The sequence below is a fragment of the Carcharodon carcharias genome, chromosome 10 (assembly GCF_017639515.1).
Source record: "Carcharodon carcharias isolate sCarCar2 chromosome 10, sCarCar2.pri, whole genome shotgun sequence".
Classification (NCBI taxonomy): domain Eukaryota; kingdom Metazoa; phylum Chordata; class Chondrichthyes; order Lamniformes; family Lamnidae; genus Carcharodon; species Carcharodon carcharias.
Window position 1 is genome coordinate 104,207,455 of NC_054476.1, and position 27,571 is coordinate 104,235,025.

The window sequence follows — 27,571 nt, forward strand, 5'->3', positions numbered from 1 at the left end:
CAAAATATCCTCCTTAAGTGTGGTGGCCAGGCAACATCCATCTCCAACAAAAAAGAATCTGACCATCTTCCCCTGACATTCAAAGGCATTCCAATCATTGAATCCCACATGATCAACATCCTACGGGTTACCATTGATTTAACTGAAACTGAACTGGACAAATCTTATAAATACTGTATCTACAAAAGCAGTTCAGGGGCAGAGAATTCAACAAGAGTAACTCACCTCCTGACTCCCCAAAGCCTATCCAGCATGTACAAGGTCTGATGGCATACTCTCTACTTGCTTGGAATAGTGCAGCTCCCACAACACCCAAGACACTCAACACCATCCAGGACAAAACAGCCTGCTTGTTCAGCACCCCATCCACCACCTTAAAACATTCACTCCCTCCATAACTGATGCACAATAGGAGCAGTTTGTACCATCTACAAGATGCACTGCAGAAACTCACCAAGGCCCCTGTACAGCACCTTCCAAACCCATGACCGCTACCACCTAAAAGGACAAGGACAGCAGATGGATGGGAACACCACCACCTGGAAGATCCCCTCCAATTCCATCAACATCCTGACTTGGAAATATATCACCACTCCTTCACTGTTGTCGGGTCAAAATCCTGGAACTCCCTCCCTAATGGCACTGTGGGTGTACTGACATCACATGGACTGCAGCGGTTCAAGAAGGCAGCTCACCACCACCTTCTCAAGGGCAATTAGGGATGGGCAATAAATGCTGGCCCAGTGAGCGCAGCCCACATCCCATAAATGAATTTAAAATAACATTTAGAAAGTCCCCTTTTAGGCCCAAAGTGGATGACCTCACATTTGCTAACATTGAAATCCATTTCCCACAGTTTGTTCATTTAATTAATCTGCTAATATCTCTTACAATTTTATACATACAAACATATGAATTAGGGGAAGTAGGCCACTCAGCCATTCGAGCCTGCTCCACCATTCAATAAGATCATGGCTGATCTGACTGTAACCCCTGCCAACCCCCAGTAACCTTTCACCCTCCTTGTTTATCAAGGATCTATCTAGCTCTGTCTTGAAAACATTCTAAGACTCTGCTTCCACTGCCTTTTGAGGAAAAAGAGTTCCAAAGACTCACGACCAAAATTTCTCCTCATCTGTTTTAAATGGGTGATCCCTTACTTTTAAATAGTGATCCCTAGTTCTAGATTCTCCCACAAGAGAAAACATCCTCTCCACATCCACCCTGTCAAGATCGCTCAGGGTCTTATAGGTTTCAATCGTCACCTCTTACTCTTCTAACTCCAGTGGACACAAGCCTAACTTGTCCAGCCTTTTCTCAATAAGACCACCTACCCATTCCTGGTCAAAAACAGTTCTGTTGAAGGGTCATGAGGACTCGAAACGTCAACTCTTTTCTTCTCTGCCGATGCTGCCAGACCTGCTGAGTTTTTCCAGGTAATTCTGTTTTTGTTTTGGATTTCCAGCATCCGCAGTTTTTTGTTTTTATACCCATTCCTGGTATTAGTCTAGTAAACCTTCTCTGAATTGCTTGTGACACATTGGCCAGGATTTTCCCCTTGGCGATTTGGGGGCGGGGTGGGGCAGGAAAATGACGCGGGATGACGTCGGGAGGAATCCCCGACGTCATCCCGGTCCCTTTAAATTTTTAGGAAGGCGGGCAGACAGTGAAATGAGCTGTCCACCCGCCAACCTGTCAATAGCCAATTGAGGCCATTGACAGGCTCATTAAGATAATTAAAGACCCTGCCCCTCCAAGCTTAAGGCTGGCGGGCTCCAGCTTATTCATGAAACTTCATCCACGGCAGGATGAAGTTTCATGTCCGCTTTTTAAAAATGTAATAAATTTTAACTGTTTATTATTAATATGTCCCATCTCGTGTGACATTGTCACATGAGGGGGACATGTTAATAATTTTAATATTTTTCTATTTTTAGACTTTACTTACCTCTCATGAATCTCCCTGAGACAGGACTTTGCCTCAGGGAGCATGCGCGAAAGAGTGTACTTTGACAGCTGGGGATTCCCTCCCCCCCGACCCCCCACCACACACACACACACACACACACACACACAGGAAGCGCATAGCGCTTCCTATCGGGCAGGCCGCTGAAGGCCCGCCCACTCAAAATGGCGGCAGGCCCGGTTTCGGTGGTGGGGGTCAGCTGTCCGCCCACCACCGAGCCGGTGGGGCCCACACGCCATCCAAGGGCAAAATTCTGCCCATTATGTTTACATCTACGCTGCTTACACTGCCATCAGCAAATTTGATATGCGGCTTTCCATCCCATCATCTAAGTCATTAGTGAACACTGAATATTGAAGCCCCAACACAGGTCCTTGTGGTATACTAACTAGACACAGCCTGCCAATGAGCACACTTACCCATTATCCCAATCTCTGTCTCCTGCTGCTCAGCCAATTTCCTGACCAAGTCAGTAATTGCATGGGTTTCCACTTCAATTAATATTCTCTTATGAGGAATTTTATCAAATGCTTTCTGGCAGTCCATGTACACAATATCTACTCTGAATCCCAGTATGATTAGTGTCTGTGTTTGGATTTTGTTGTGTTGGTCCCAGATTGCCGGGACTCGGTGAATTGCTCTCAGTGCTTCAAGTCTTGATGTGCTTATTCTAGTTTCATGCAACATAGAGTTAAATGCCTCTTGCATTCCACTTTTTTGAATCAATGACTCTATTGTAGGCATTAAATCCAAATCCATCTATCTCCCTTACAATCAAAGGGAAGTATTCATCTAGATTACTCCCTTAATATTTAGCATCTGTTATGGAGCAGCTCTGCTAGGGTGTGGTGGTTGGAATCCGTCAATGTGTCTGCTCTGGGATCACAGGGAACATGGCAGAAAAAGGAAGGAAATTATTATCCCCAGAAAACTCTGAGTTTCCTTTCCCTCTTCCTGAGAAGAGTATAGTTGATGGTGGACATACAGATGGTCTAATGTTGCCTGCACTCTTGCCTGGCTGGTAAGTAGCTCTGTTGATATGCCGTTAGATCACTTATTCCACAAGCTAAGTATGGCAAGTCAATCTTCAGAAATATTCGGAATCCTGACCTCTGGAGTTTACTGGTCCTACTAATGACATAACTAAATGGGAGGCAAACTCTTCCCAGAACTAAACTGAAAAAAATCCTCTATAGGTCTGACTGTACCAGGGTTTGTTGCTTCTTAATGTTTCCATTCAGATGTCATTTATTCAGGACGTTTGGGCAGCCCAGACACATATTCATATGAGGAATGTTGCACCATGGATTATCAACTGCTGATCAGTCAATAACTTTGTGTTCTGCTTGTTTAATGTAGAATTGTGTGGAACACCAGGATATCTGGCTCCAGAAATTCTAATTTGTTCTATGGATGAAAATCACCCTGGCTACAGCAGAGAAATAGATTTGTAAGTAATGACTCTAGGTACAACAAAATATTGAAGTCTTATTTCACCCCACCCCCACTAGAGCTATCTGTACCTTGCGTGTCCTGCTATCCATTCTTAATTAGCACATTCTTTTAGATAATGTCACCACCTTCAACACCTCTGTTCTTTTGTCTGTGACATCTTTTGGTTGCTCCTATCACTGCTTGGTTGTCCTACAACCTCCCCCACCTTAAACCAGCTTATATTTCACCCCTCTCCTATTTTTGCTTAGTTCTGTTGAAGGGTCATGAGGACTCAAAACGTCAACTTTGTTCTTCTCCACCAATGCTGCCAGATTCACTTGAATTGGAATTTGGGCTGGAATATTTCACTCCCTAGTTGGGGAGTACAGGGTTGGAAAAATGTTTGACTTCCCAAAACCAGCTCAGTAGAAACTTCCCCAAATGGTTGGATTTTGGAGAGGCTGAAAAAATTGCTAGATCAGGCCTGCTGAGCCTGGAGGTAATGGAGATGAGGAGGCAAGCCCAGTGTGCGTAACTTGGTTGTGGTTTAAAAGGAGGGTCAGTAAGGAGTTCCTGCTGTGAAGCAGCAAGTGGATACAAGTGTTGTTGCTGCTCAGAAGAGACGCCAGTCAGTGAGGTGAGTTCTAACTGTGATAGTCAATCAAACACATCGATTAGTCAATTAATAGTTAATTAACTGTAATCTAACTAATAATTTTCCAACTGGTTGCTGACACTGGAAGAGATGGTCCATCATGAGCTTTCCATCGGAAAACATAGTCATATCTGCTGCCTATTTACATTGTCATGAAGGAGCACATTGAACCAAGGTAAGGCTGGAAAAGCTCCACAAGGCACAGTCACAGATGGCAGCATCATCGGCTGCTCACGATATTCTATATTGACTCGGGTTACTAGAACACCTCAGGCAATGACCGATACACATCACCTTTGCCCTTCCACCTACCCTCCGCCCATCCATCTCAGGGTGCACCCGTGCAATTGAGCCTTGACCAGGACCCACACAATTGATCAGTGACATGGCAGATTGGGGTGACTCAGAGAGCAGGCCAGCAGGATAGCTTGTGGTCGAGAGCCCAGCATGCCATGTGGAAGTGACAGGAACAAACAGCAGGATACCCTACATTCATCCAGATCCATTCTCACCACTCCCCCACCCCCCGCCCCCAACACTGGGCATTGATGAGAAACAGATATGTATCTTATATGTAAGCAGACATATTTGAAAGAGACCATTCGAAGCTGGAAGCCTCACTTGCATTTTTCTTTTCTATTTCTCATGCCAGAAGTCACAAAGAAGGGAAGGTTGAGTGGGAGGGGCTATGCCCCACTTCAATGACCAGGATCTCCACATCCTGGTCAAGGAGTTCCAGAGACAGCGCTCTATGTTATATGCTAGTGACAGGCAGAACTTGCCCACAGTAACCAAGAGGATAGGCAAGGAGATAGCCTGCAGAGCAGGGGACCATGGAAGATCTTGGATACAGTGTAGGGGAGTTCCCGTGACCTGCTGCGCTCTGACAGGGTGAGTTGCTCAGCAGAAGTACACAGAGGTCCAAGTGATGGTTCAAATCTGAATGCTGCAGCAATGGTGGGAAACCTGGCACTTACTTTCCTATAGCCTGGAGGTTTGTGTGTCCAAGCTGCTTCTGTAGGTGCACATTGTAGAGATGTGAATATCCACCATGATGCATTGCCAGATTCAAGAGATTTGTCCCTGATGGCACCATATATGAAGGTAACATTACTTTTTATGCTGTATCTACAGGACAAGAGGGCCCATTATGCCCAGGATATGGCCTGGACTAGGGCTGGGGCCACAAGGCTACGGGTGATAAAGAACATAGAGGATGCAACTTTGGAGATAGCCAAGCTGCCTCCCTCCACCCCGGTTTTTTGCCTGGGATGGAGAATTTCCTGTAACAGATGCTAAAGGTAGTGATAGAGGCACTTTGGAACATGTTGGTAATGGCGAAGGTGAAGCTGTTAGTTCATTAAGCAAAAGGGGATGTTGTTATGAGAGGGAGTACAGAGGTTGGGTTGCATAATAAGGGCAGCGTGATGGTTAAATGCAATGATATGTATGAGAGCATGGTCTCACAATGTGAAGGGCTACATCTCATTACAAACTTCTGTATTGCGCACACAGGTCCCAGAGCTGCTCACTCATCCCCTGCCACCACCCCCCACACTCCCACCCCCACAGCCACCTCATCCTTCAAGCATCATGGGGAGACAGAGATGATCGAGGAGGCAGCATGACATCTGACTCGCCCGCTCTCTGCCAACACAGATACCAGCACCTCGGAGGGATGTAGCACATGTTTAGAGTCAGTGGCACATGTTGAAGGCCACCACAGCAGAGTGCAGGAGGAGATGTCAGCGTCAGGGACATCTGGGCACAGCACCCCCTTGGAAGAGGGAGGAAGGTCACAATGGTGCTCCAGTGGGCATCAAGGAGAGGCCTCAGGATTCACCTTATGAGGCACAGTGTTTGGAACATCCACAGCACCTGTGTGGACATCTGGCCAAGTTCACTGGCTCAATGTGAGCTGTTGTGAGTGGAGGAGTACGTGGCAATGATGAGCTCCACCTTGTGTCGGGGTTTGACTGCATGAACTCCAGCCATGAGAAATCCCTGCAAAAGGTATAAGACTCACTCAATGGCCTGGATCAGTCCGCTCAGAGTATGAGCGCTGACATCCATAGAGTACATGAGGTCAAGACTGAACATACCACATGGGAGTGACAGGAACAAACGCCAGACTACCCTGTATTCATCTAGATCCATTCCCACCACCACCACCCCCCCAACAGCACATTCTCACTGGTGCCACAGCTGTGAGGAGGGATGATATACTAAATAAAATGAGGCCATATGGTTTAGCTCAGAAATAAAAAGGGGCAGCCATAATTCTAGAAGTGTACTATCGACCCCCAAATAGTGGAAGAGAGTTAGAAGAGCAAGTATGTAGGCAAATTTCTGAATGCAGAAACAGTAGAGCAGTAATAGTTGGGGACTTCAATTACCCGAATATCAATTGGCATACGAACAGTGTGAAGGGCACAAAACTCTTGAACTACATTCAAGAGGATTTTTTTAGCCAGCACTTAACAAGCCCAGTGAGAGGGGTCACAATTCTAGATTTAGCCTCAGAAATGAAGCTGGGCAAGTGGATGAAGTAGCAGTGGGGACTGTTTTGGAGATAGTGACCACAGTACAGTTAGATGTAGCATAATTATGGAGAAGGAAAAGATAGAACAGGAGTAAGAGTTCTAAATTGGGAAAGACAAATTTTACAAAGCTGAGAGGTGATCTGGCAAAAGTGGACTGGTTACAGGCTACTTGAAGGGAAATCAGTGACAGACCCAGTAGGAGGCATTCAAAAGTGAGATCCTACAGGCACAGTGTAGACATATCCCCACAAAGAAAAATGGCGATACTGCCAAATCTAGAGCCCCCTCATTATTCAGAAGTGTACAGGCCAAGATCAAGCAGAAAAAGAAAGCATATGACAGTCACAAAAAAAATCAATACTGTAGAAAGCCCAGAGGAGAATAGAAAGTACAGGGGTGAAGTAAAAAAGGTAATTAGGAAAGCAAAGGGAGGATTTGAAAAAATATTGGCAGGTAAAATCAAGGAAAACGTAAAGATGTTTTACCAATACATTAAGAGGAAGAGATGTAAATGGTAACTTGTGGGCTAATGCAGATGATGTGGGCAGGGTTCTCAATGAGTACTTTGTCTCTGTCTTCACTAAGGAGAGGGATGATGCAGATATTCTAGTTAAAGAGTAGTGTGAAATATTAGATACAATAAGCATAGTGAGCGAGGAAGTACTGGGGGAACTGACATCCTTGAAGGTGGATAAATCACCAGGGCCGAACGGATTGTATCCTAGGTTGTTAAAGGAAGCCAGGGAGGAAATAGCAGATGCTCTGAAGATCATTTTCCCAATCCTGACTAGACATAGGCGAGGTACCAGAGGACTGGAGGTCTGCGAATGTTGTATCATCATTTAAAAACGGTGCGAGGGGTAGTCTTAATAATTATAGTCAGATCAGTCCAACTTTGGTGGTGGGCAAATTATTAGAATCAATTCTGAGAGACTGGGTAAACCCAGTTAGAAAGGAACAGATTAATCAGGGATGGTCAGCATGGTTTTGCTAATTTAATCAAATATTTTAAGGAAGTAACAAAGTAGGGTAGTTGAGGGTAGTGCAGTGGATGTGGTCTGCATGGATTTCAGTAAGGCATTTAACAAGTCCCACATGGCAGGCTGGTCAGGAAAGTGAGATCCCATGGGATACAGGGGAAGGTGATGAGTTGGATTCAAAATTGGCTCAGTGGCAGGAAACAAAGGGTAATGGTTGATGGATGTTTTTTGCAAATGGAAAGGGGTTTCCAGTGGCATTCCACAGGGCTCAGTGTTGGGTCCCTTGCTGTTTGTTGTATATATTAATGATTTGGGCTTAAATATGAATGGCATGATTTGGAAATTTGCAGACGACACAAAATTTGGCCGTGTAGTTGATAGTGAAGGCAATAGCTGTTGTTTCCAGAATGGTATCGATGGTTTGGTTCAATGGGCAGATGTAATTCAATCTGGAAAAGTGTAAGGGAAGGCATTTGGGGAGGGCAAACAAAGCGAGGGAATACTCATTAAACGGGAGGATATTGAGAGGGGTTGAGGAAGTGAGAGACCTTGGAGTGCATATCCATAGGTCCATGAAGGTGGCAGGACAGGTGGATAAGATGGTAAAGAAAGCTTTCCTTTATTGGGCAAGGTATTGAATACAAAAGCAGGGATGTAATGGTGGATCTGTATTAAATGCTGGTTAGGACACAGCTGGAACTTTGTACAGTTCTGGTCATCACATTATTGGAAGAACATAATTGCTCTAGAGAGAGTGCAGAGGAGATTTACAAGAATCAAAAACAAAAAATGCTGGAAAAACTCAGCAGGTCTGACAGCATCTGGGAGAGAGAGACAGAGTTAATGTTTCGAGTCCATATGACTCTTCTTCAGATCTAAAGGGAGGTAGGAATGTGATGAAATTTATACTGTTTGGCGGGGGTAGGACAGGTGAAGCTGGATAGAAGGTCAGTGATAGGTGGGAACAAAGGAGAGATTGCAAAAGATGTCATAAACAAAAGGGCAAAGGGTTGTTAATAGTGGTGGTACTGGCTAAAGGAGGCGCTAATGGTGACATTAAGAATGGAAAGCAAAATGTGATAACGGCAGGACCAGGGTAAGCACTCTGGAAAGTGACACATGGGGTGTCACTTCCAGTGGGGGTGGGGTTAAGGGAGGGGACAGTGGTGGGAAAAAAGATCGAAAATTGGCTAAAAGCTGGGGATAAAACAATGAATGAAAATGGAAATAAATTTGAAAAATAACAATAGTAAAAATAAGTGGAAAAAGAAAATGAATAAAAATTAAAAAATAAAAATGAATATGGAAAAAAGAGGGATCAAAAAGGGGTGGGGTTGGAGGAGAGTGTTCATGGTCTGAAGTTATTGAACTTAATGTTAAGTCCAGAAGGCTGTAAACTGCCTAATCGGAAGATGAGGTGCTGTTCCTTCAATTTGCTTCACTGGAACGTTGCAGCAGGCCAAGGATGGACATGTGGGCATGAGAGCAGGATGGGGTGTTGAAATTGCAAGCGACAGGAAGGTCTGGGTAATGCCTGCGGTCAGACCTAAGGTGTTCCGCAAAGTGGTCACCCAGTCTGCGTTTGGTCTCTCCAATGTAGAGGAGACCACATTGGGAGCAGCAAATGCAGTAGACTAAATTGAGGAAAGTGCAAGTGAGGCGCAATGTTCCAGTGAAGCTCAAAGCCTTCTATCCAGCTTCACCTGTCCCACCCCCCTTAAACAGTATACATTTCACCACATTCTTACTTCCCTTTAGATCTGAAGAAGAGTCATACGGACTCGAAATGTTAACCCTGTCTCTCTTTCCACAGATGCTGTCAGATCTGCTGAGTTTTTCCAGTATTTTTTTGTTTTTGTTTCAGATTTCCAGCATCCACAATGCTTTGCCTTTACATTTCCAAGAATGTTGCCAGAGCTTGAAAATTGCAGCCTTAAGGGGAGATTGGATAAGCTGGGGTTGTTTTCATTAGAACTGAGGCTGAGGGGTGACCTGATTGAGGTGTACAAAATTATGAGAGACTGAGATAGAGTCGACAGGAAAGACTTGTTTCCCCTCGTGGAGAGGTCAATTACCAGGGGGCACAGATTGAAGGTGATTGGTAGAAGGATTAAAGAGGACATGAGAGAAAACCTCTTCACCCAGGGTGTGGTGGAATTTGAGGTTTTTGGAATTTGTTGCCTGGTTTGCTGGTTGAGTCCGAAACCCTCAACTTACTTAAACAGTACATGGATCTGCATTCAAAGTGTTGTAACCTGCAAGGCTACGGACCAGATACTAGAAGTTGGGATTAAAACATGCAGCTAGTTTTTCATTTTTTTATTTTTTGGCTGGCGCAGCCATGATGGGCTGAATGGCCTCTTCCTGTGCCTTCATTTTTTTTTATGGTTCTAGATTGCTGGAATGGACGACTGTTACACCCCAGCAGCCAACCTCATCTAACCCAAGTAAAGAGTAAGCTAGGGCTGTGGATGTTAAATGAGGAAGGAAGATGTACTGAGAGATTCTCAGCTTCTCCTAACTTCCCAGCCCCTCTACCAGACCTCTCTTCTGATCTATTTTGCCCAGTGACAATGGCTGGCCTTGCAGATATGCAGAGGCTAAGGTCTGAAGTCAAAGAACAAAAGAACGAAGAAAAGTACAGCACAGGAACAGGCCCTTCGGCCCTCCAAGCCTGCGCCGATCATATTGCCCGTCAACTAAAACATTTTGCACTTCTGGGGTCCGTATCCCTCTATTCCCATCCTATTCATGTATTTTTCAAGCTGCCTCTTAAACACCACTATCATACCTGCTTCCACTACCTCCTCTCACTCACTACCCTCTGCGTAAAAAATCTTGCCCTGCACATCTCTATAATTTTCTCCTCTCACCTTAAATATATGTCCCCTAGTAATTGACTTTTCCACTCTGGGAAAACCTTCTGACTAGCTACTCTGTCCATGCCACTCATAAATTTTGTAAACTTCTATCAAGTCGCCCTCAATCTCCGTCGCTCTAGTGAGAACAATCCGAGTTTCTCCAATCTCTCCTCATAGCTAATAACTCCAGACCAGGCAGCATCCTGGTAAACCTCCTCTGCACCCTCTCTAATGCCTCCATATCCTTCTGGTAATGTGGCGACCAGAATTGCATGCAATATTCTAAGTGTGGCCTAATCAAGGTTCTATACAGCTGCAGCATGACTTCCCAGCTTTTATACTCAATACCCCTGCCAATGAAGGCAAGCATGCCATATGCCTTCCTGACTACCTTATCCACCTGCGTTGCCACTTTCAGTGACCTGTGGACCTGTACACCTAGATCCCTCTGCCCATCGATGCACTTAATGGTTCTGCCATTTACTGTATAATTCCTGCCTGTATTAGACCTTCCAAAATGCATTACCTCGCATTTGTCCGGATTAAGCTCCATCTGCCATTTCTCCGCCCAAGTCTCCAACCGATCTATATCCTGTTGTTTCCTTTGACAATCCTCTTCACTATCTGCAACTCCTCCAACCTTAGTGTCGTCTGCAAATTTACTAATTAGCCCAGTTACATTTTCCTCCAAATCATTTAAGTATACTACAAACAGCAAAGGTCCCAGCACTGATCCCTGCGGAACTCCACTAGTCACAGCTCTCCATTCAGAAAAGCACCCTTCCACTGCTACCCTCTGTCTTCTATGACCAAGTCAATTCTGTATCCATCTTGCCAGCTCACCTCTGATCCCATGCAACTTTACCTTCTGTACCAGTCTGCCATGAGAGCCCTTGTCAAAGGCGTTACTGAAATCCATGTTTATAACATCCACTGCCCTTCAATCGTCGATCATCTGTATTACTTCCTCGAAAAACTCGATCAACTTAGTGAGACACGACCTCCCCTTCACAAAAGTTGGTCCTCAACAGGTACCTGCATGACAAGGCTGTCCACCATGCTCCTCAATGTCATATGGCAGGGGAGTTGAGCAGCCGCTCCATTTTCTCCAAGGTAACACTGAGGGGAGGTGGGGAGGGGTGGGATGGGGGTAGCAGCATTCACAAGCGCAGGGCGCCTCGATCACTGATGGGTTCAACATGATTTCACTTCATATCACAATTAAGCACATTATAAATACAAATTATGATTGGCAAAAATGTTACTTTTGATCTGCTGTTTTACACTCATATCCTCAATAAGAATGTTAACAGAATGAAGACGGTTCTTACCAGATTGCATGTCTGTCTCTCATTGACACCATCAGGAGCCAGGGTGTGGCCATACACGTCCAGCAGTGGAAGGCTATTTTCTTCTCCAGACTTTCGGATAAGGCAGTAGTACACAAGGGTTGTGGATGGAAATGTTCCTTGCAGTATTTCTTGTCCTTCACTGATTGACTGTAAGGGAAGATCAATCATCAAATTCAATCAAACCCAGTTGATCAGGTGCACTTCAAGCCTGAGTGCTGTGTCAAAGGCAGTCACCTACACGTGAGTGTGACACAGTCACTGAAGTGGATTTTCCACATGTCAAAATGCCATGTAAGCTTCAGGGAATCATATGTGTGTGGTCTCCCCACTATGTTGGAAGCTTTTGTCTTCCAAGCGGTAGAGGCTGTGAGTTCTCTGAGGTTTCTGGCAGCATTGCATATTGAATACGTCTCACGCTCACGTTCCTGCTACTGGTGGCGGTGGATAACATGGAAGGTCATTAAAAGAGTTGCTCTGACACCATGTGTGACATCGTCCTGCACAATGTGCAGTAACTACAGTGCTGTTAGAATATCCAATCATATCTGAAGGTCATGGGTGGAAAGTCTTGCTTCCTACTGGCACTCTTGGCAAAGTGAGCATAGTTTGACTAGGCACAAGGTGACGTTTTCACCAGCTTACTGACAATCTCTAACATGTGTCTGAGTTGTGAAGGACTTCTCCAAGTGTATTTGTGCACTATGTTGAGGCCATGGCTTATGATGGTCATGGTTTAAGCCATATTGATGACACTGATTTTCAGCATGGGCTGTTGGTTTTCTCTCTTGTTGGGGATGGACATTTCCTTGAGGAAGTGTGGCTTCCATGTTCAAGGTTTATTATGTAGCAGCAGCTCACTAGGGAGTGGCTGATGTTAATTGTGACCTTTTAAAAGCCTAAGTGAATCTACTCTGAATTATGAGACTTCTGGCAATGTAAAGAATTCTGTAGAAGATCAGCCATGGCTACATGGGCCTTCTCCTCAGCTGGTATCCCATTGCCACCCTCTCCCTGCTCCTCATTGGATCCAGATCCCTGAACCTCATTGTCCTCCTTCTCAGATGTTAGCACTATAAGCCTGGCTTCTACCCCCTCTAGTTGTAGGCCCCTCCATTGCACCATATTTGTGGAGCATGCAGCGCATGACGATTACTTCAGGGGAATAGTATGGTGCTCGACCGGAACAATCGAGGCACCTAAAGCGCATTTTCAAGATGCCAATAGCCTGCATTTATCATTTTGCAGGTCAGCACGTGACTGTTGTGGTGCTGTGCAGGCTCCGTTTTCAGAAGCCTAACAGGATCATCAGCCACCTTCCTAACACGTAACCCTTGCCCTCCAGAAACCAACCACAGACCAGTATCAGTGTTTGAAAAAGCTGAGGCAGTTGTGAAATCCTCAGGATAAATGAGTCATAGCAGCTTCCAGGTTACCATGCACAGCCATGCAGGAAAGCCTTGGTGATGGTCATATACCACATGCACATTCAGGGATTGGAAGGATTTCCTGTTTATTAAGGTGTCAGGATGGTGACTTGATGCCCTTATAGGGATGTGGGTGCAGTTAATAGGCCCCCCCCCCACGCCCGAGGGAAGCCTGCTCATTCAACAACCCTGTGGCTCTCTGCATCTGAGACACCACATCCATTAAGAAGTTAATGAGCTCCCCACCTGAGAAAAGAAGGTGTCTGTGACTGCCTTGATGAACCTGTGTGTGGCTGATTGTGAGATGCCACAGATGTCTCTGGCTGATCCTTGCAAAGAGCCGACAGCATATAAATTCTGAGCCACTGAGACCTCGCAAGCCACTGGCAAGGCATGCGGATTGGCAGACTGTGGTGCAGGATCTTGTTGGACCATGGCACATATATCGGGAACCAATTCCTGGATTAATGTGAGCTGCTTTCTGTAATGGTTTGTAGTCATATCGAGATATGACCTCCGTAGTCAGCAGACCCTTCCCTTTAGGGCTGTCCTTTTCCTCTTCCTGCCTGGTGCACGATGCACTGCCTCTAACTCTTGGCCTGGCCCCGTCCCTCAGGCTGCACCTTGCTCCCGCTCACATGCCTCTATGGTGTGAAGGTCCGTCCCCATTTTGCAACCTCTTTGCCATGATGAGCACTCTTTCCCTTCTCTGGCACACTGTCCTTCCTTCCACTAGGTACCTGAGTCACGAGAGCAAAAATATCTGCCCTTCCAAGGCCACAAGCTCCAGCTCCCTTGGGTGTGTCAGCCACACACCTGTCTTTGAATTTGTTGAAGCTCTGTGGTACTTGGTGATTTTTTTTTTATACTCTCCAAAAGGGCACCTGACGCCCCCCCCACCCCCCAAAGAACCTCAATAGGTTTAAAGCTTTTCCTTGAATTTGTAAAGCCCATGAGTTGCAGTTCAAAAATGTTGGTGACAAAAATTGCTTTTCAGGAAACATAAAAACTAGGAGCAGGAGTAGTCAATTCAGCCCCTTGAGCCTGCCCTGCCATTCAATACAATCATGGCTGATCTCATTTCGGCCTCAACTCCAATTTCCCGTCCTCTCCCCATAACCTTTCAACCCGTTACTAAATTAAAAATCTGTCTATCTCCTCCTTAAATTTATTCAGCGTCCCAGCATCCACTGCACCCTGAGGTAGTGAATTCCACAGATTCATGACCCTTTGAGAAAAGTAATTCCTCCTCATCGCTGATTTAAATCTACTACCCCTTAGCCTAAAACTATGGCCTCTCGTTCTAGAATGCCCCACAAGGGGAAACATCTGCTCTACGTCTATTTTGCCTATCCCCTTTAGCATCTTATATACCTCAATTAGATCTCCTCTCATCCTTCTAAACTCTACCAAGTATAGGCTTAAACTGCTCAATCTCTCCTCATATGACAAGCCCCACATCTCTGGAATCAATCTAGTGAAACTCCTCTGAACCGCCTCCAATGCAACTACATCTTTCCTCAAGTAAGGGGACCAAAACTGTGCACAGTACTCCAGGTGCGGTCTCACCAATGCCTTGTACAGTTGCAACAACAATTCCCTATTTTTATACTCTATCCCTTTAGCAATAAATGCCAAAATTCCATTTGCCTTCCTTATTACCTGCTGTAGCTGTATACTAGCTTTCAGTGATTCATGCATGAGAACACCCAGATCCCTCTGCACTGAAGCGTTCTGAAGTTTCTCTCCATTTAAATAATGTTGCCTTTTTATTCTTCTGACCAAAATGTATATCCTCATACTTATCCACATTAAACTCCTTCTGCCAAATTTTGACCCATTCACCTAACCTGTCCATATCCATTTGTAAATTTCTTATTTCTTCATTGCAACTTACTTTCCCACCTATTTTGATGTCATCTGCAAATCTAGCTATAGTACCTCCAATCCCTGAATCCAAGTCATTAATATAGATTGTAAATAGCTGCGGCCCAAGGACCGAACCCTGTGGCACCCCACTAGTTACAGCTTGCCATCCAGAAAAAGACCCGTTTATCCCGACTCTCTGGTTTCTGTTGGTTAGCCAATGCTCTATCCAAGCTAATATATTACCCCTAACTCCAAGTGACCTTGTCTTGTGTATTTTTTTTTGCGACACCTTATCAAAGGCCTTCTGGAAGTCCAGATATACTATATCTACAGTATCCCCATTATCCACTTTGCTTGTCACATCTTCAAAGAACTCTGTGTAATTGGGATAGACAGTGTTAAGGGCTTGGATGGAGTAGATTTCTTGAAACGTGTACAGAAGAACTTTTTAGGTCAATATGTAGAGGGTCCAACAAGGGACGGCGCAGGGCTGGACCTAATTCTGGGGAATGAAGCCGGACAGGTGGCTGAGGTGGTGGTGGGGGAGCATTTTAGTGATAGCAATCACAACATGGTACAGTTTAAGTTTGTTATGGACAAAGAAATCAACAAGTTGCAAAAAAATGTTTTGGATTGGGGGAAGAGTGGGTTTTAGTAAAAAAAAGGCAGGATCTGGCCAAGGTAGACTGGGAATAGTTACTTGTGAGGAAGTGCAGTGGGAGGCATTCAAAAAGGAAATGGGGAGGGTACAGGCTCAACATGTTCCCTCTAGGGTGATAGGAAAGAGTAACAAGCCCAGAGAACCATGGATGACCAGAGATATTCAGGATAAGATGAAAAGGAAAAGAGAGGCTTTTAGCAGGTACAAGGGAAACAAGTATTAGTGGAGTACAGACAGTGCAGGGTGGAGCTTAAGAAAGCAATTAGGAGAGCAAAGAGGGGACATGAGAAAGCTCTGGCTGGTAAAAGTAGGGAAAATCACAAGATATTCTATAAGTATATCAATGGGAAGAGGATAACGAAGGAAAGAGTAGGGCCTATAAGGGACCAAGGGGGAAATCTATGTGTGGAGCCAGAAGACATCGGTAGAGTGTTGAATGAATATTTCATGTCTGTCTTCAGCCAAGAGATGAGGATGAAGGTGTTGAACTTGGGGAGAGACTGCGAGGTTCTTAAGCAAATTAATATAGGGAGTGACAAGCTATTGGAGGTGTTGGCAGGCTTAAAAGTGGACAAATCTCCAGGTCTAGATGATTTGAGTCCCAGACTGCTGAGTGAGGCAAGGAGCGAGATTGCAGGGGCTCTAACCCAAATTTTTAATTCCTCTCTGGCCACGGGGGAGGTGCCAGAGGACTGGAGAACCGCTAATGTGGTTCCTTTATTTAAGGAGGGTTGTAGAGATAAGCCAGGGAACTACAGTCCAGTGAGTCTCACGTCAGTGGTAGGGAAACCATTGGAGAAATTTCTGAAGGAGAGTATTTATCTCCACTTGGAGAGGCAAGGTTCGGTCAGGGATAGTCAGCATGGCTTTGTCAGAGAGAGGTCATGCCTAACAAATTTGATTGAATTTTTTGAGGAGGTGACTAGGTGTGTAGATGAGGGTAGTGCAGTTGATGTAGTTTATATGGGTTTCAGCAAAGCCTTTGACAAGATCCCACATGGGAGACTTATAAAGAAGGCAAAGGCACATGGAATACAGGATAATTTGATAAGGTGGATTCAAAATTGGCTTAGTTGTAGGAGGCAGAGGGTGATGACAGGAGGGATGCTTTAGTGTCTGGAAGCCAGTGTCCAGTGGTGTACCACAGGGATCTGTGCTGGGTCCTCTATTATTTGTCATTTATATAAATGACATAGCTGACTATGTGGGGGGTATGATTAGTAAGTTCGCAGATGACACAAAGATTGGCCGGGTGGTTAACAGTGAGGTTGAGTGTCTTGGACTACAGGAAGATATAGGTCAAATGGGCAAATAAATGGCAGATGGAATTTAACCCTGAAAAGTGTGAGGTGATACACTTTGGAAGGAGTAATTTAATAACGAAGTATTCGATGAATGGCATGGCACTAGGAAGTTCTGAGGAACAAAAGGACTTTGGCATGTGTGTCCATAGATCTCTGAAGGCAGAGGGGCATGTTAGTGGGGAGGTGAAAAAGGCATATGGGATACTTGCCTTTATCAATCGAGGCATAGATTACAAAAGTAGGGAGGTCATGTTGGAGTTGCATAGAACCTTGGTGAGGCCACAGCTGGAGTACTGTGTGCAGTTCTGGTCGCCACATTATAGGAAGGATGTGATTGCACTGGAGGGGGTGCAGAGGAGATTCTCCAGGATGTTGCCTGGGATGAAACACATAAGTTATTAAGAGAGGTTGGGTAGACTTCGGTTGTTTTCGTTGGAGCAGAGAAGACTGAAGGGTGACCTGATCAAGGTGTATAAGATCATGAGGGGCATGGGCGGGTGGATAAGGAGCAGCTGTTCCCCTTAGTTGAAGGGTCAGTCACAAGGGAGCATAAGTTCAAGGTGAGGGGCAGGAGGTTTGGTGGGGGGGCGGGGGGGGATGTGAGGAAAACCTTTTTTTACCCAGAGGGTGGTGACGGTCTGGAATGCACTGCCTGGGAGGGTGGTGGAGGTGGGTTGCCTCACATCCTTTAAAAAGTACCTGGATGAGCAGTTGGTATGTCATAACATTCAAGGCTATGGGCCAAGTGCTGGTAAATGGGATTAGGTAGATAGGTCAGGTGTTTCTCACATGTCGGTGCAGACTCGATGGGCCGAAGGGCCTCTTCTGCACTGTGATTCTGTAGCAAATTAGTCAAAAACGATTTACTCTTCATAAAACCATGCTGACTCTGATGGACTGCATTTTGACTTTCCAAATGCCCCATTACTGCTTCCTTAATAATGGATTCCAACAATTTCCCAACGACAGACATTAAACTAACTGACCTATAGTTTCCTACTTTCTACCGCCCCCCCCCCCACCCCTTTTTTCCAATCCACTGGAACCTTTCCATAATCTAGGGAATTTTGGAATGTTATAGCCAATACATCCACTATCTCCGCTGCCACTTCCTTTAAGACCCTGGGATGGAAAGCCAATAGTTTGCTCAGTATTTTTTCCTCTAGAAGGCAGCCGCACTTTTAAATGTGAACCGTGCATGTGTGAAATACATCCTGTTCCTGTTCACGCCCCCTGAAAAAACAGTGCTTGCCTGATATTGGGGCAGTGTTGTATGATGATCCCACCGCTGCCAACCATGTTGCAATATAGGTTCTTTAGATGTCTCAATGAGGAGATCTTGAGACTTATATATTTGAACATGAACCCTCTATTGGTAGTCTTTAACTATTTACAGGCTATTATCATGCATGGTGCTGTTCAATGTGCAGGCTGGCTGCTTACAGAGTATTCTCTCTCTTTAGACTGTTCTATGAGTCTATTACCATGTGACTCTATACGTCATACTGTGGGCGGTGCCATTTTGTAGTCCCATGTTAACCCCTGCTCTGCCAAGCACCTTTACATTACAATGGCATGCAGGCACAAAACACAACATCTCACAACATCCCACTTTCTTCTCCAAAGAAAACTTTTCTCCCTTCCAACAGAGTATTACAATACCATTTTTACTTGCTTTTGCTGCTTCCCATCTAAAGTCTCTAACTTTAGAAATTCAGACATCTTGAGCCCTGACAGTGCTTCCACATCTTGCTGTGCCATGTTTGGAGGAATGGTAGCAGTACTCTGTGTTCCTGGAACTTGGCTATCCGCATTTGATTCACTTTTTGCACTCCTTTGAGCTCTGTGAACATATATTATATATTATATGAACATATGAATTCAGAGCAGGTGTAGGCCACTCGGCTCCTTGAGCCTGCCCCGCCATTCAATAAAATCATGGCTGATCTGATTGTAGCCTCAACCTCACATTCCTGCCTATCCCTGATAACCTTTCACCCCCTTGTTAATCAAGGATCTATCTAGCTCTGCCTTAAAAAATATTCAAAGACTCCACTGCCTCTTGAGGAAGAGAGTTCCAAAGAGTCACAACCCTCAGAGAACAAATTTCACCTCAACTCTGTCTTAAATTTTTAAACAGTGACCCCTAGCTCTAGATTCTCTCACAAGAGGAAACATCCTCTCCACATCCACCCTGTCAAGACGCCTCAGGATCTTAAAGGTTTCGATCAAGTCGCATCTTACTGTTCTAAATTCCAGTGGACACAAGCCTAACCTATCCAAACCTTTCCTCATAAAACAACCCATCCATTCCTGGTGTTAGTCTAGTAAACCTTCTCTGAACTGCTTCTAACGCATTTACATCCTTCCTTAAATAAGGAGACCAAAACAGTACACAATGTTCCAGATGCGGTCTCACCAATGCCCTGTATAACTGAAACATAAACTCCTTACTCTTGTGTTCAATTCCCCTCACAATATACTATAACATTCAACTAACTTTGCTAATTACCTGCTGTACCTACATACTAACCTGTGATTAACAGCTCGCCTGCTTTTTGTTTAGACAGTGTGGGTTTGTGCTGCTCCTTCCTAAGGGAATGTTCCAAAGGTTCATTATTAGAGTGGACTCAAATTTTCTTTTTCCGTGGAGTCCGCCGTGTTTTTGCTGGAGATATACATTTCACAAATGGAATCTTCATTTCCACATGTTTCACAATCTCAGCTAATCTTGTTTTTAACTTGTTTGCTGTTTTATTTTCAAATCCTTTTGCAAGCTTATGAATCTGTTCATTCAGCTCAGCTTTTGCAACCTCTAGTTCTTTGCGTTTCTGTGGCGGATTCATATTTTCTGATCTTATTTCTATCTTCTGCAACAGAACCTGGTCCTTATCCTTCATTTTGGATTCACGATTGTGGCCAGGCCTGTCTCCATCTTAACTTGTGTCAGTTCTGGAATTGAGCTACGCCTGGCTTCATTATCCCCCGCCCACAGAACCGTCCTCCGGAGTTATCCCCCGCCCACAGAACCTCCCTCCGGAGTTATCCCCCGCCCACAGAACCTCCCTCCGGAGTTATCCCCCGCCCACAGAACTGTACTCCAGAATCAGGCTTGGTTCTGTAAATATGTGGCACTCACCTTCTACTGAATCCACCTGGGCTGGCTCTTAGAAAGAATTCACCAATTAGACTTACCTTGCCCCTACCCTCTCTCACTCTCCTCCACTCTTTGCTGATAACTCTACAGTTTTCTGCCCTTCAATTCTTTATCTGATTCCCTTTTGAACATTACTCTCATTATCCTCTCAGGAAGTGCAAACCAGGCCTCAACAATTTGATGTGTACAAAATTTCTCCTTATTGCTAATGGCGGGGGTGGGGGGTGTGGGTGAGGGAGGGTATGACGGGTCCAGGAGTTGAAATGTAGGGCTGTAGAAATGGTCTGGGGTGGGTGTAGGGTGGGTCGGTGTGATAAGATGTGTCTGTGGATGTAGAGAATGGGTCAGGGGAGGATGGGTCGGGGCGGGGGAGGGGAGGATGGGTCAGAGTGTAGGATGAGTTGGCGAGGGGGCATGGGTTGGGGTAGGATGGGTCAGGGGGTTAGATGGATCAGGGGTTAGGATGGATCAGGGGGAATAGGATGAGTCGGGGGTTGGAAAGGAAGGATGAATTAGGGAGGATAGGATGAGTTAGGGGGTGTAGAATGGGCTGGAGTAGGATGGGTTGGGGAGGCGAGGATGAGTTGAGAGTTAGGATGGGTTGGGGAGAGAGGATGGGTCCAGGGGTAGGATGGATTGGGGGGGTGGGGGGGTAGCATTAGTTGGGGGTAGGATGGTTTGGGGAGAGGGGGCAGGTTGGGGGTAGGATGGGTCAGGGAGGTAGGATGGATCATGTCATATAAGGGTCTGGTACATACAGGGTGAATGTGGGATTGAGTACAGTACCGCCCACACAGTGATGAGAAGACACATGACCTAGACCTAGGGACAGTGTGATGTTGACCAGAAACGCGACAAGATATAAATATGGAGATAGCTCCTTGTCTGTCCCTTTACTGTATATTTGTATATACTTTGTATAAAGTTAAGAAGGATTTGCTGTTTGCATACAGAAGACTTCTTTAACAGACATGCTCTGCAACTAACTCCATCCCAACATGTTGGCAGCTCAGGATCAAAAACCCTCAACCTCACTGAAATGCTGAAAGACTAAGGAAGAAAAACATTTTCAATGAAAATTGAAAGAAGCTCCTAACTGAAGCAGAAGACCCTGAGAAATTCACCAGGAAAAGCTCTGGAGAAAGAACTTGGAAGCTGAAGGCAGAGATTTTACTGCAGCAGAAGACTCTGTGGAATCTCCCTTGGAAGTCTCATTTCAGTATGCAGAGCTCAGAGCCTGCAAGGGTGAGCTAAATCTTTTCAAATTCCAGGCTTCAGCTAGTTTTGAAAACCCCTTTTACTAATCCAGCCAGAAATGCCATTTGAATGAAACTCATCGTTAATCCCAATCCCCAACTCTAAGCCTCAAAACATGGCCTTCGAGTTCGGAAAACAAAACAAAAGATTTATTAAATTACCCAGCCTCTCGGGAACATCACGAATGGCAGGTTTGTAGAAAAGCAAGCCTGAGTTGAATTTGAATGCCTCACCACTCGCAACAGTAAATTGCTGATCAAAAGAAGTCGGCCAACAACCAACCCATGCAGCCAATGTTAAAAAAATTTCTTCCAAGTGCCTCCTCCATTTTGCTGACCCTGCCACAACCAGCAAACACAGGTACTCCCCTTGTCGCCGAAGAGACTGGCGACACCATCTTGAAATCTGGAGAGTTGCAACAAGTTGCAACAAGAGAAAAATATAGTTGTTAAAAATAGCAGGCAAAGTTAAAAAAATGTCTTCAGCTGATTCCTAAGCTTTGAGGGGCAGGTTGCAGGTTGACTTCTTTTGACCTTTACTGGGAAATCGAGTAGTTTGATCACAGTGGGAGCCTACTGAAACTGACAGAGCAGAAAGAAGAGAGCAGAAGAAAAAGTAATTGCACCAACATTCTTAAAAAGGCAACAACATTTAAATTTGTAACTGCAGAAAAAAATTAAATGGCCATGGATCAGGTCAGTTTAGACCAACCCCAGGGCCAAAGCCAACAGGACATTTGACATCCTTGAGAAGTGACCTTTTTACATTACTTGAGTACATCAGGTCTCTGTAAAAAAAATCAGAGGAAGCCCAGATTATTGCCTTTCATTCCTGGTTTGGTGATCTTGCGCATGCCATTGTCCTGATGCAAGGCACTGATGAATCTGTAACCAGCCTCGAAGAACTATTAACAGCCTTTGACAAACATTTTAATCTTCAAGCTGAGGAGAGTGCAGAGTTTTAAAACAGGCATAAAAAGCCCCCTGCAAAATGACAAAAGGGCAAAAGACAGCACCCAATGGCAAGCAAAGGTAAGGAATGTGAGGTGTCTCAAAAACAATTGGCAGGAGTGCAGTTACAGAATGTGAGCTGGAAGGATAGCACAGAGGAATTATACTCTCCCAGGTAAAACTGATCAGTGGAGACAATACAACATGGAGCAGTGAAGTGATCTTTGAGCTGATATACATCATTTGTAACCAGCCTTTCTCTCTCCTGACCAGGGATACCTGCATCACCCTAGATCTCCTATCGCTATCTTTAGCCAACCAGAACACTCAAACACTACAGACTGTTCAGACTCAGATTTCACCTTTGATCTCTCTTTTGTCTTTGTGGAGCCAGTTTGTCCACTATCATTCCAGGTCCCAAAAAGTCTCCAGTGGTCAGACCAACCTATCGCCCACCAGATACCATGGCACCTCTGGTGGAAGTGGTACCACAGAATGATCAGCAGCTGAGAAGCCTCTACCTCCAAGTACTACAAAGGTACAGCTGGTCAACACACTAACCAGTGCGCACACACTGCAACTTCCAACCAGCATGCCACAACAACAAGGGATGCTGCAGCCGGGTAGCAGTCTATATTATCAACAACAAAAAGCAGAGCTAAGCGTGCCATGAAACCTTCTGTTCACCACAGGAATGTTCTTCTTCAGCCTCAGAGGGCTTAGAGACGGCCCCCATGGAAAAAGAGAAAGCAGCACCAAGGAGACGAATACCATCTTCGCCCACCTCACAAGAAATGATCGAGAGTAACAGCAACTATGCTTTGACACAACAACTGAACTGACCAGGTGTGGGTCAACATTAAACAATGGAAAAAAAGAATGAAAGCAAATCCAAATGCCAGTCCAACCTCCAAGCCAACAAGATCCAGAAGCACCAGAGCTACCACTCTCCTGACAGAACAGTGAACGAGATGTGGAAGGGTTATAAGTCCTCCAGACCACCTGAACCTCTAACTCCAAGGGCTTGAAGGGGGAGATAGGATACAGAGAATGTTGTTAATGTGAATACTATAATTGAAATAATATTGGGATAGTATTAAAGTTGTAACAATAAGGTAAATGCATAAGATTTATAACAATGTAATAGTTGAAGTAAACTCAAGCAACTCTAAATCCATGGGATAAAGACATAGGGGAGGTGTAGTTTAAGGGTCTAGTGTATACAGGGTTAATGTGGGACTGAGTATAGTACTGCCCACACAGTGATGTAAGAAGGCATCTGATCCAGACCTTGGCTCAATGTGGTGTTGGCCACAGACTGTAAAGGTCTGGACATTGAAGATAATTCCTTGACTATACCCTTTACTGTATAGTTGTATATAGTTACAATTAGTTAATAAAGACTAGCTGTTAACATACAGAAGAATACAGAGACATTTTTTAAGACATTTCCTGTAACCAACACCATCCCAACAGGTCAGGGGTAGAATGGGTCAGGGAGCTAGGATAGATCGGGTGGCAGGGGGGGGCGGGTTGGAGGGGGTGGTGGCGGTAGGGTGGATCAGGGGGTAGGATGGGTCACAGGCGAGTAGGATGGGGCTGGGGATATAATGGGTCAGAGGGTAGAATGGATCGGGGGGTAGAAATGCAGGGTAAGTTGGGTCGGGGGCTTGTAGGAAGGGTCGGGGGAGAAATGGGGGGTAGAATGGGTCCGGGGCTTATAGGATGGGTCGGGGGAGGAATGGGGGGTAACTTGGGTCAGTGGGGCTCTGGGATGGGTTGTGGGGCTAAGATGGATTATGGGTAGGAAGGATCAGGGATGTCAGTTGGTCAGACGGAGGGTGGGAGGTTCTAAGAAGGAGTGAATTAATGGTCAGGGGTGGTGTTGGGGGTATAGAGGCGTGATTGGGGGAGATCGGAAGGTAGTTGGGGGTCGGGAGTGTTGTCGGGATGGGGTGGAGAGTTGTGAGAACAGGAGTGTAGTTGGGTGTCAGGAAGGTAGTCGGGAGTGTAGTCAGAGTCCAGTAGGGAGGGCAGTCAGGGGGTAGTTGGGTGGGCGCAGGTGAAGGTGTAGTGTGGGGGAGTAGTCGTGGTGTCGGGAAATGGGGGGTAATTGGGGAATAGTTGAGGGGTCACAAAGTTAGTTGGGGGTGAGTGGTCTGGGGTAGTCATGGGCTCCAGTGGAGGATGGTCCGGGTCCGGTAGAAGAGGTTGGGGGATCAATAGTATAATTACAAGGATCTTGAAGTGGCTTTAATTGTTCTAACTTTTCCTGGGTAACTATTCTGCTGAGGGAGTCGGAACCATCTGAAGTCTGCGATTTAAATCAGAGTATTGGACTGTTCCCGGTCCATCGGAAGTTTGATCTTCTTGGGCAATTGCCATGCAATCCTTATGAGCGGACATCCAGGGGTCCCCCCAATGCATCTCCTGGGGTACTTCTCAGGTACAACCTTCGAGGAATGGAAGTTCTGGGCCGAGATTTCAAAACAATCTCTATGCGGAGAATTTTTATCATGTTAGGCGGGCCAGTGGGGGGGCGGGTGTGATTGGGTCCGCAACGCCATTTTACTCAGCCAGGCCAGTTAAGACCCACCCAGCGTAATGCGCGACTCCCGAGGATAACGGGAGTGGGCAGGCGACGATGTGAGTGCAATGACCACGAAGCCCAATTGTGACCCGGCGGCCTGTTTAAATGAAGCACTGGCAGCCTTGGAAAGGCTGATCACAATGGCAAATAGAAGGGCTCACCAGAGGGCTGCTGGAGAGCAGGCCGGGCCCCGAGGGTGGGCCGGCGGGGCGGGCCGGCGGGGCGGGCCGGCGGGGCGGGCCGGGCCCCGAGGGCGGGCCGGGCCCTGAGGGCGGGCCGGGCCCTGAGGGTGGGCCGGGCCCGAGTGTCATAGAGGTCGACAGCACAGAAAAAGGCCCATCAAGTCTGCGCCAGTCAAACAAGTACCTAACTATTCTAATCCCATTTTCCAGCACCTCTCCTATGGCCAGATAAGTATTGAAAATTATTGCCAGCGCCCCTGCGATCTCCTCCTGTGCCTCATTCAACAGCCTGGGATAGATTTCATCCAGGCCTGGAGATTTATCTACTTTTCAGCCTGTCAGACCACTTAGAACCTCCTGCCTTTCTATGCTAATTTCTTTAATTATATGTCAGTCCTTCTGCCTGATTTCCATACCCATGTTGTCCCTCACTTGTGCACACCGACACAAAGCATTTAGAATCCTACCTATGTCTTCCGGCTCCATACACAAATTACCACTATGGTCCTTAATGGGCCCGGCTCTTTCCCTAGCTATCCTCTTACTCTTAATGTACTTGTAAAATAACTTTGGATTTTCCTTTATTTTACCTGCCAATGTTATTTCATATCCCCTTTTTGCTCTTCTACTTTCCTTTTTAAGTTCCTCCCTATGCATTCTATACTCCTCTAGGGCTTCTGCTGTTTTGAGCCCTTGGTATCTGCCATAAGCCTTCCTTTTTCTCTTTATCCAATCCTGTATTTCCGTCGACATTCAGGGTTCCCTGGATTTGTTAGTCCACTCTGTCTTTACTGGAATATGTTGACCCTGTACTATCCCTATTTCCTTCTTGAGTGAGTCCCATTGCTCTGATGCAGATTTACCTAAAAGTAGCTGCTCCCAGACCACTCTGGCCAAATCATATCTGATCTTATTAAAATCGGCCTTCCCCCAATTTAGAACTCTGATTTCTGGCCCATCCTTGTCCTTTTCCATAACAACCTTGAATCTAATGGAGTTATGATCACTATCTGCAAAATGCTCCCTCACTGATTCCTCTACCACTTGCCCAGCTTCATTCCCTAAAATTAAGTCTAGGACCACCCCTGGTCTTGTAGGACCTTCTACATACTGGCTTAAAAAGCTCTCCTGGATGCATTTTAAGAATACTGCTCCCTCTAAACCTATCACACTCAGACTAACCCAATAAATGCTGGGGAAGTTGAAATCACCCACTATCACTACCTTATTATTTTCACACTTCTCTGAAATTTTCCTACATATCTGCTCTTCTATTTCTCTTGATTGTTTGGAGGCCAGCTCCCAGCAATGTGATTGCTCCTTTTTTATCAGTTCTACCCATATGGCTTCTTTTGAGGAGCCTTCTAAGATGTCATCCCTCCTCACTGCTGTAATTGATTCATTGATTAATATTGCCCTCCTCTTTTACCTCCTTCCCTGTCTCGCCTGAAGACCCTATCTCTTGGAATATTGAGCTGCCAATCCTGCCAGTCTCTTAACCATGTCTCTGTAACAGCAAGGACATCATACTTCCATGTGTTAATTTGTGCCCTCAACGCATCTGCCTTAATTGTCAGACTGCTTGCATTAAAATAAGTACCATCCAACCTTGCCAAACTCCATTGTGCCTTGAGTGGCCTATAATTTCTATGCCTTCCAGATTTACTTGCTCTCTCTACTAATTTTTGGCTTTGCATCTCCCCCTGCTGAACCTCCTCTCAGGATCCCATCCCTCTGCCAAGTTAGTTTAAACCTTCCCCAGCAGCACTAAGAAACCTCCCCGCAAGGATGTTGGTCCCATTCCCATTCAGGTGCAACCCATCCACCTTATACAGGTCCCAGAAACGGTCCCAATATCCCAAAAATCTAAAGCCCTCCCGCCACACATTCATCTGGACTAACCCATTTCTATACTCACTAGCGCGTGGCACCAGAAGTAATCCAGAGATTATTACCTTTGAGGTCCTGTTTTTTAATCTGTTTCCTAGCTCCCTAAACTCTGCTTGCAGGACCTCATCCCTCTTTCTACCTATGTCATTGGTACCAATATGTACCATGATCTCTGTCTGTTTGCCCTCCCCCTTTAGAATGCCCTGCAGACGTTTAGTGATATCCTTGACCCTAGCACCAGGGAGGCAACATACCATCCTGGAGTCACGTCTACAGCCGCAGAAACGCTTGTCTGTTCCCTTACCACTTAGAGTCTCCTACCACTATTGCTCTTCCCCTCTTTTTCCAACCCCCCTGTCACTCACAGTACCATGAGTGTGGCTGCACTTCCCAGAGGAACCGTCACTCTCACCATTTTCCAACACAGAAAAATGGTTCTCAAGTGAGAAGCACCCTGGGGATTTCCTGATTACCTGCCTGACACCTTTCTTCTGAC

At 45.6% G+C, this 27,571-nt stretch overlaps 1 protein-coding gene and 1 long non-coding RNA gene across 2 annotated transcripts in view; one reads left to right on the top strand and one right to left on the bottom strand.

Annotated features, from left to right (window-relative positions):
• The window catches only part of LOC121282941 (phosphorylase b kinase gamma catalytic chain, skeletal muscle/heart isoform-like), a 366,244-nt gene that overhangs the window by 122,469 nt on the left and 216,204 nt on the right, over window positions 1–27,571 (top strand). Inside the window, exon 7 of the mRNA XM_041196763.1 lies at window positions 3,326–3,416. Within this exon, the coding sequence (XP_041052697.1) occupies window positions 3,326–3,416 (91 nt within the window). The remainder of the gene's footprint in view (window positions 1–3,325; window positions 3,417–27,571) is intronic.
• LOC121282942 overlaps window positions 1–27,571 on the bottom strand; it is a 36,164-nt gene that overhangs the window by 2,785 nt on the left and 5,808 nt on the right. The window contains exon 2 of the long non-coding RNA XR_005944148.1: window positions 11,771–11,938. This is a non-coding gene — a long non-coding RNA (uncharacterized LOC121282942). The remainder of the gene's footprint in view (window positions 1–11,770; window positions 11,939–27,571) is intronic.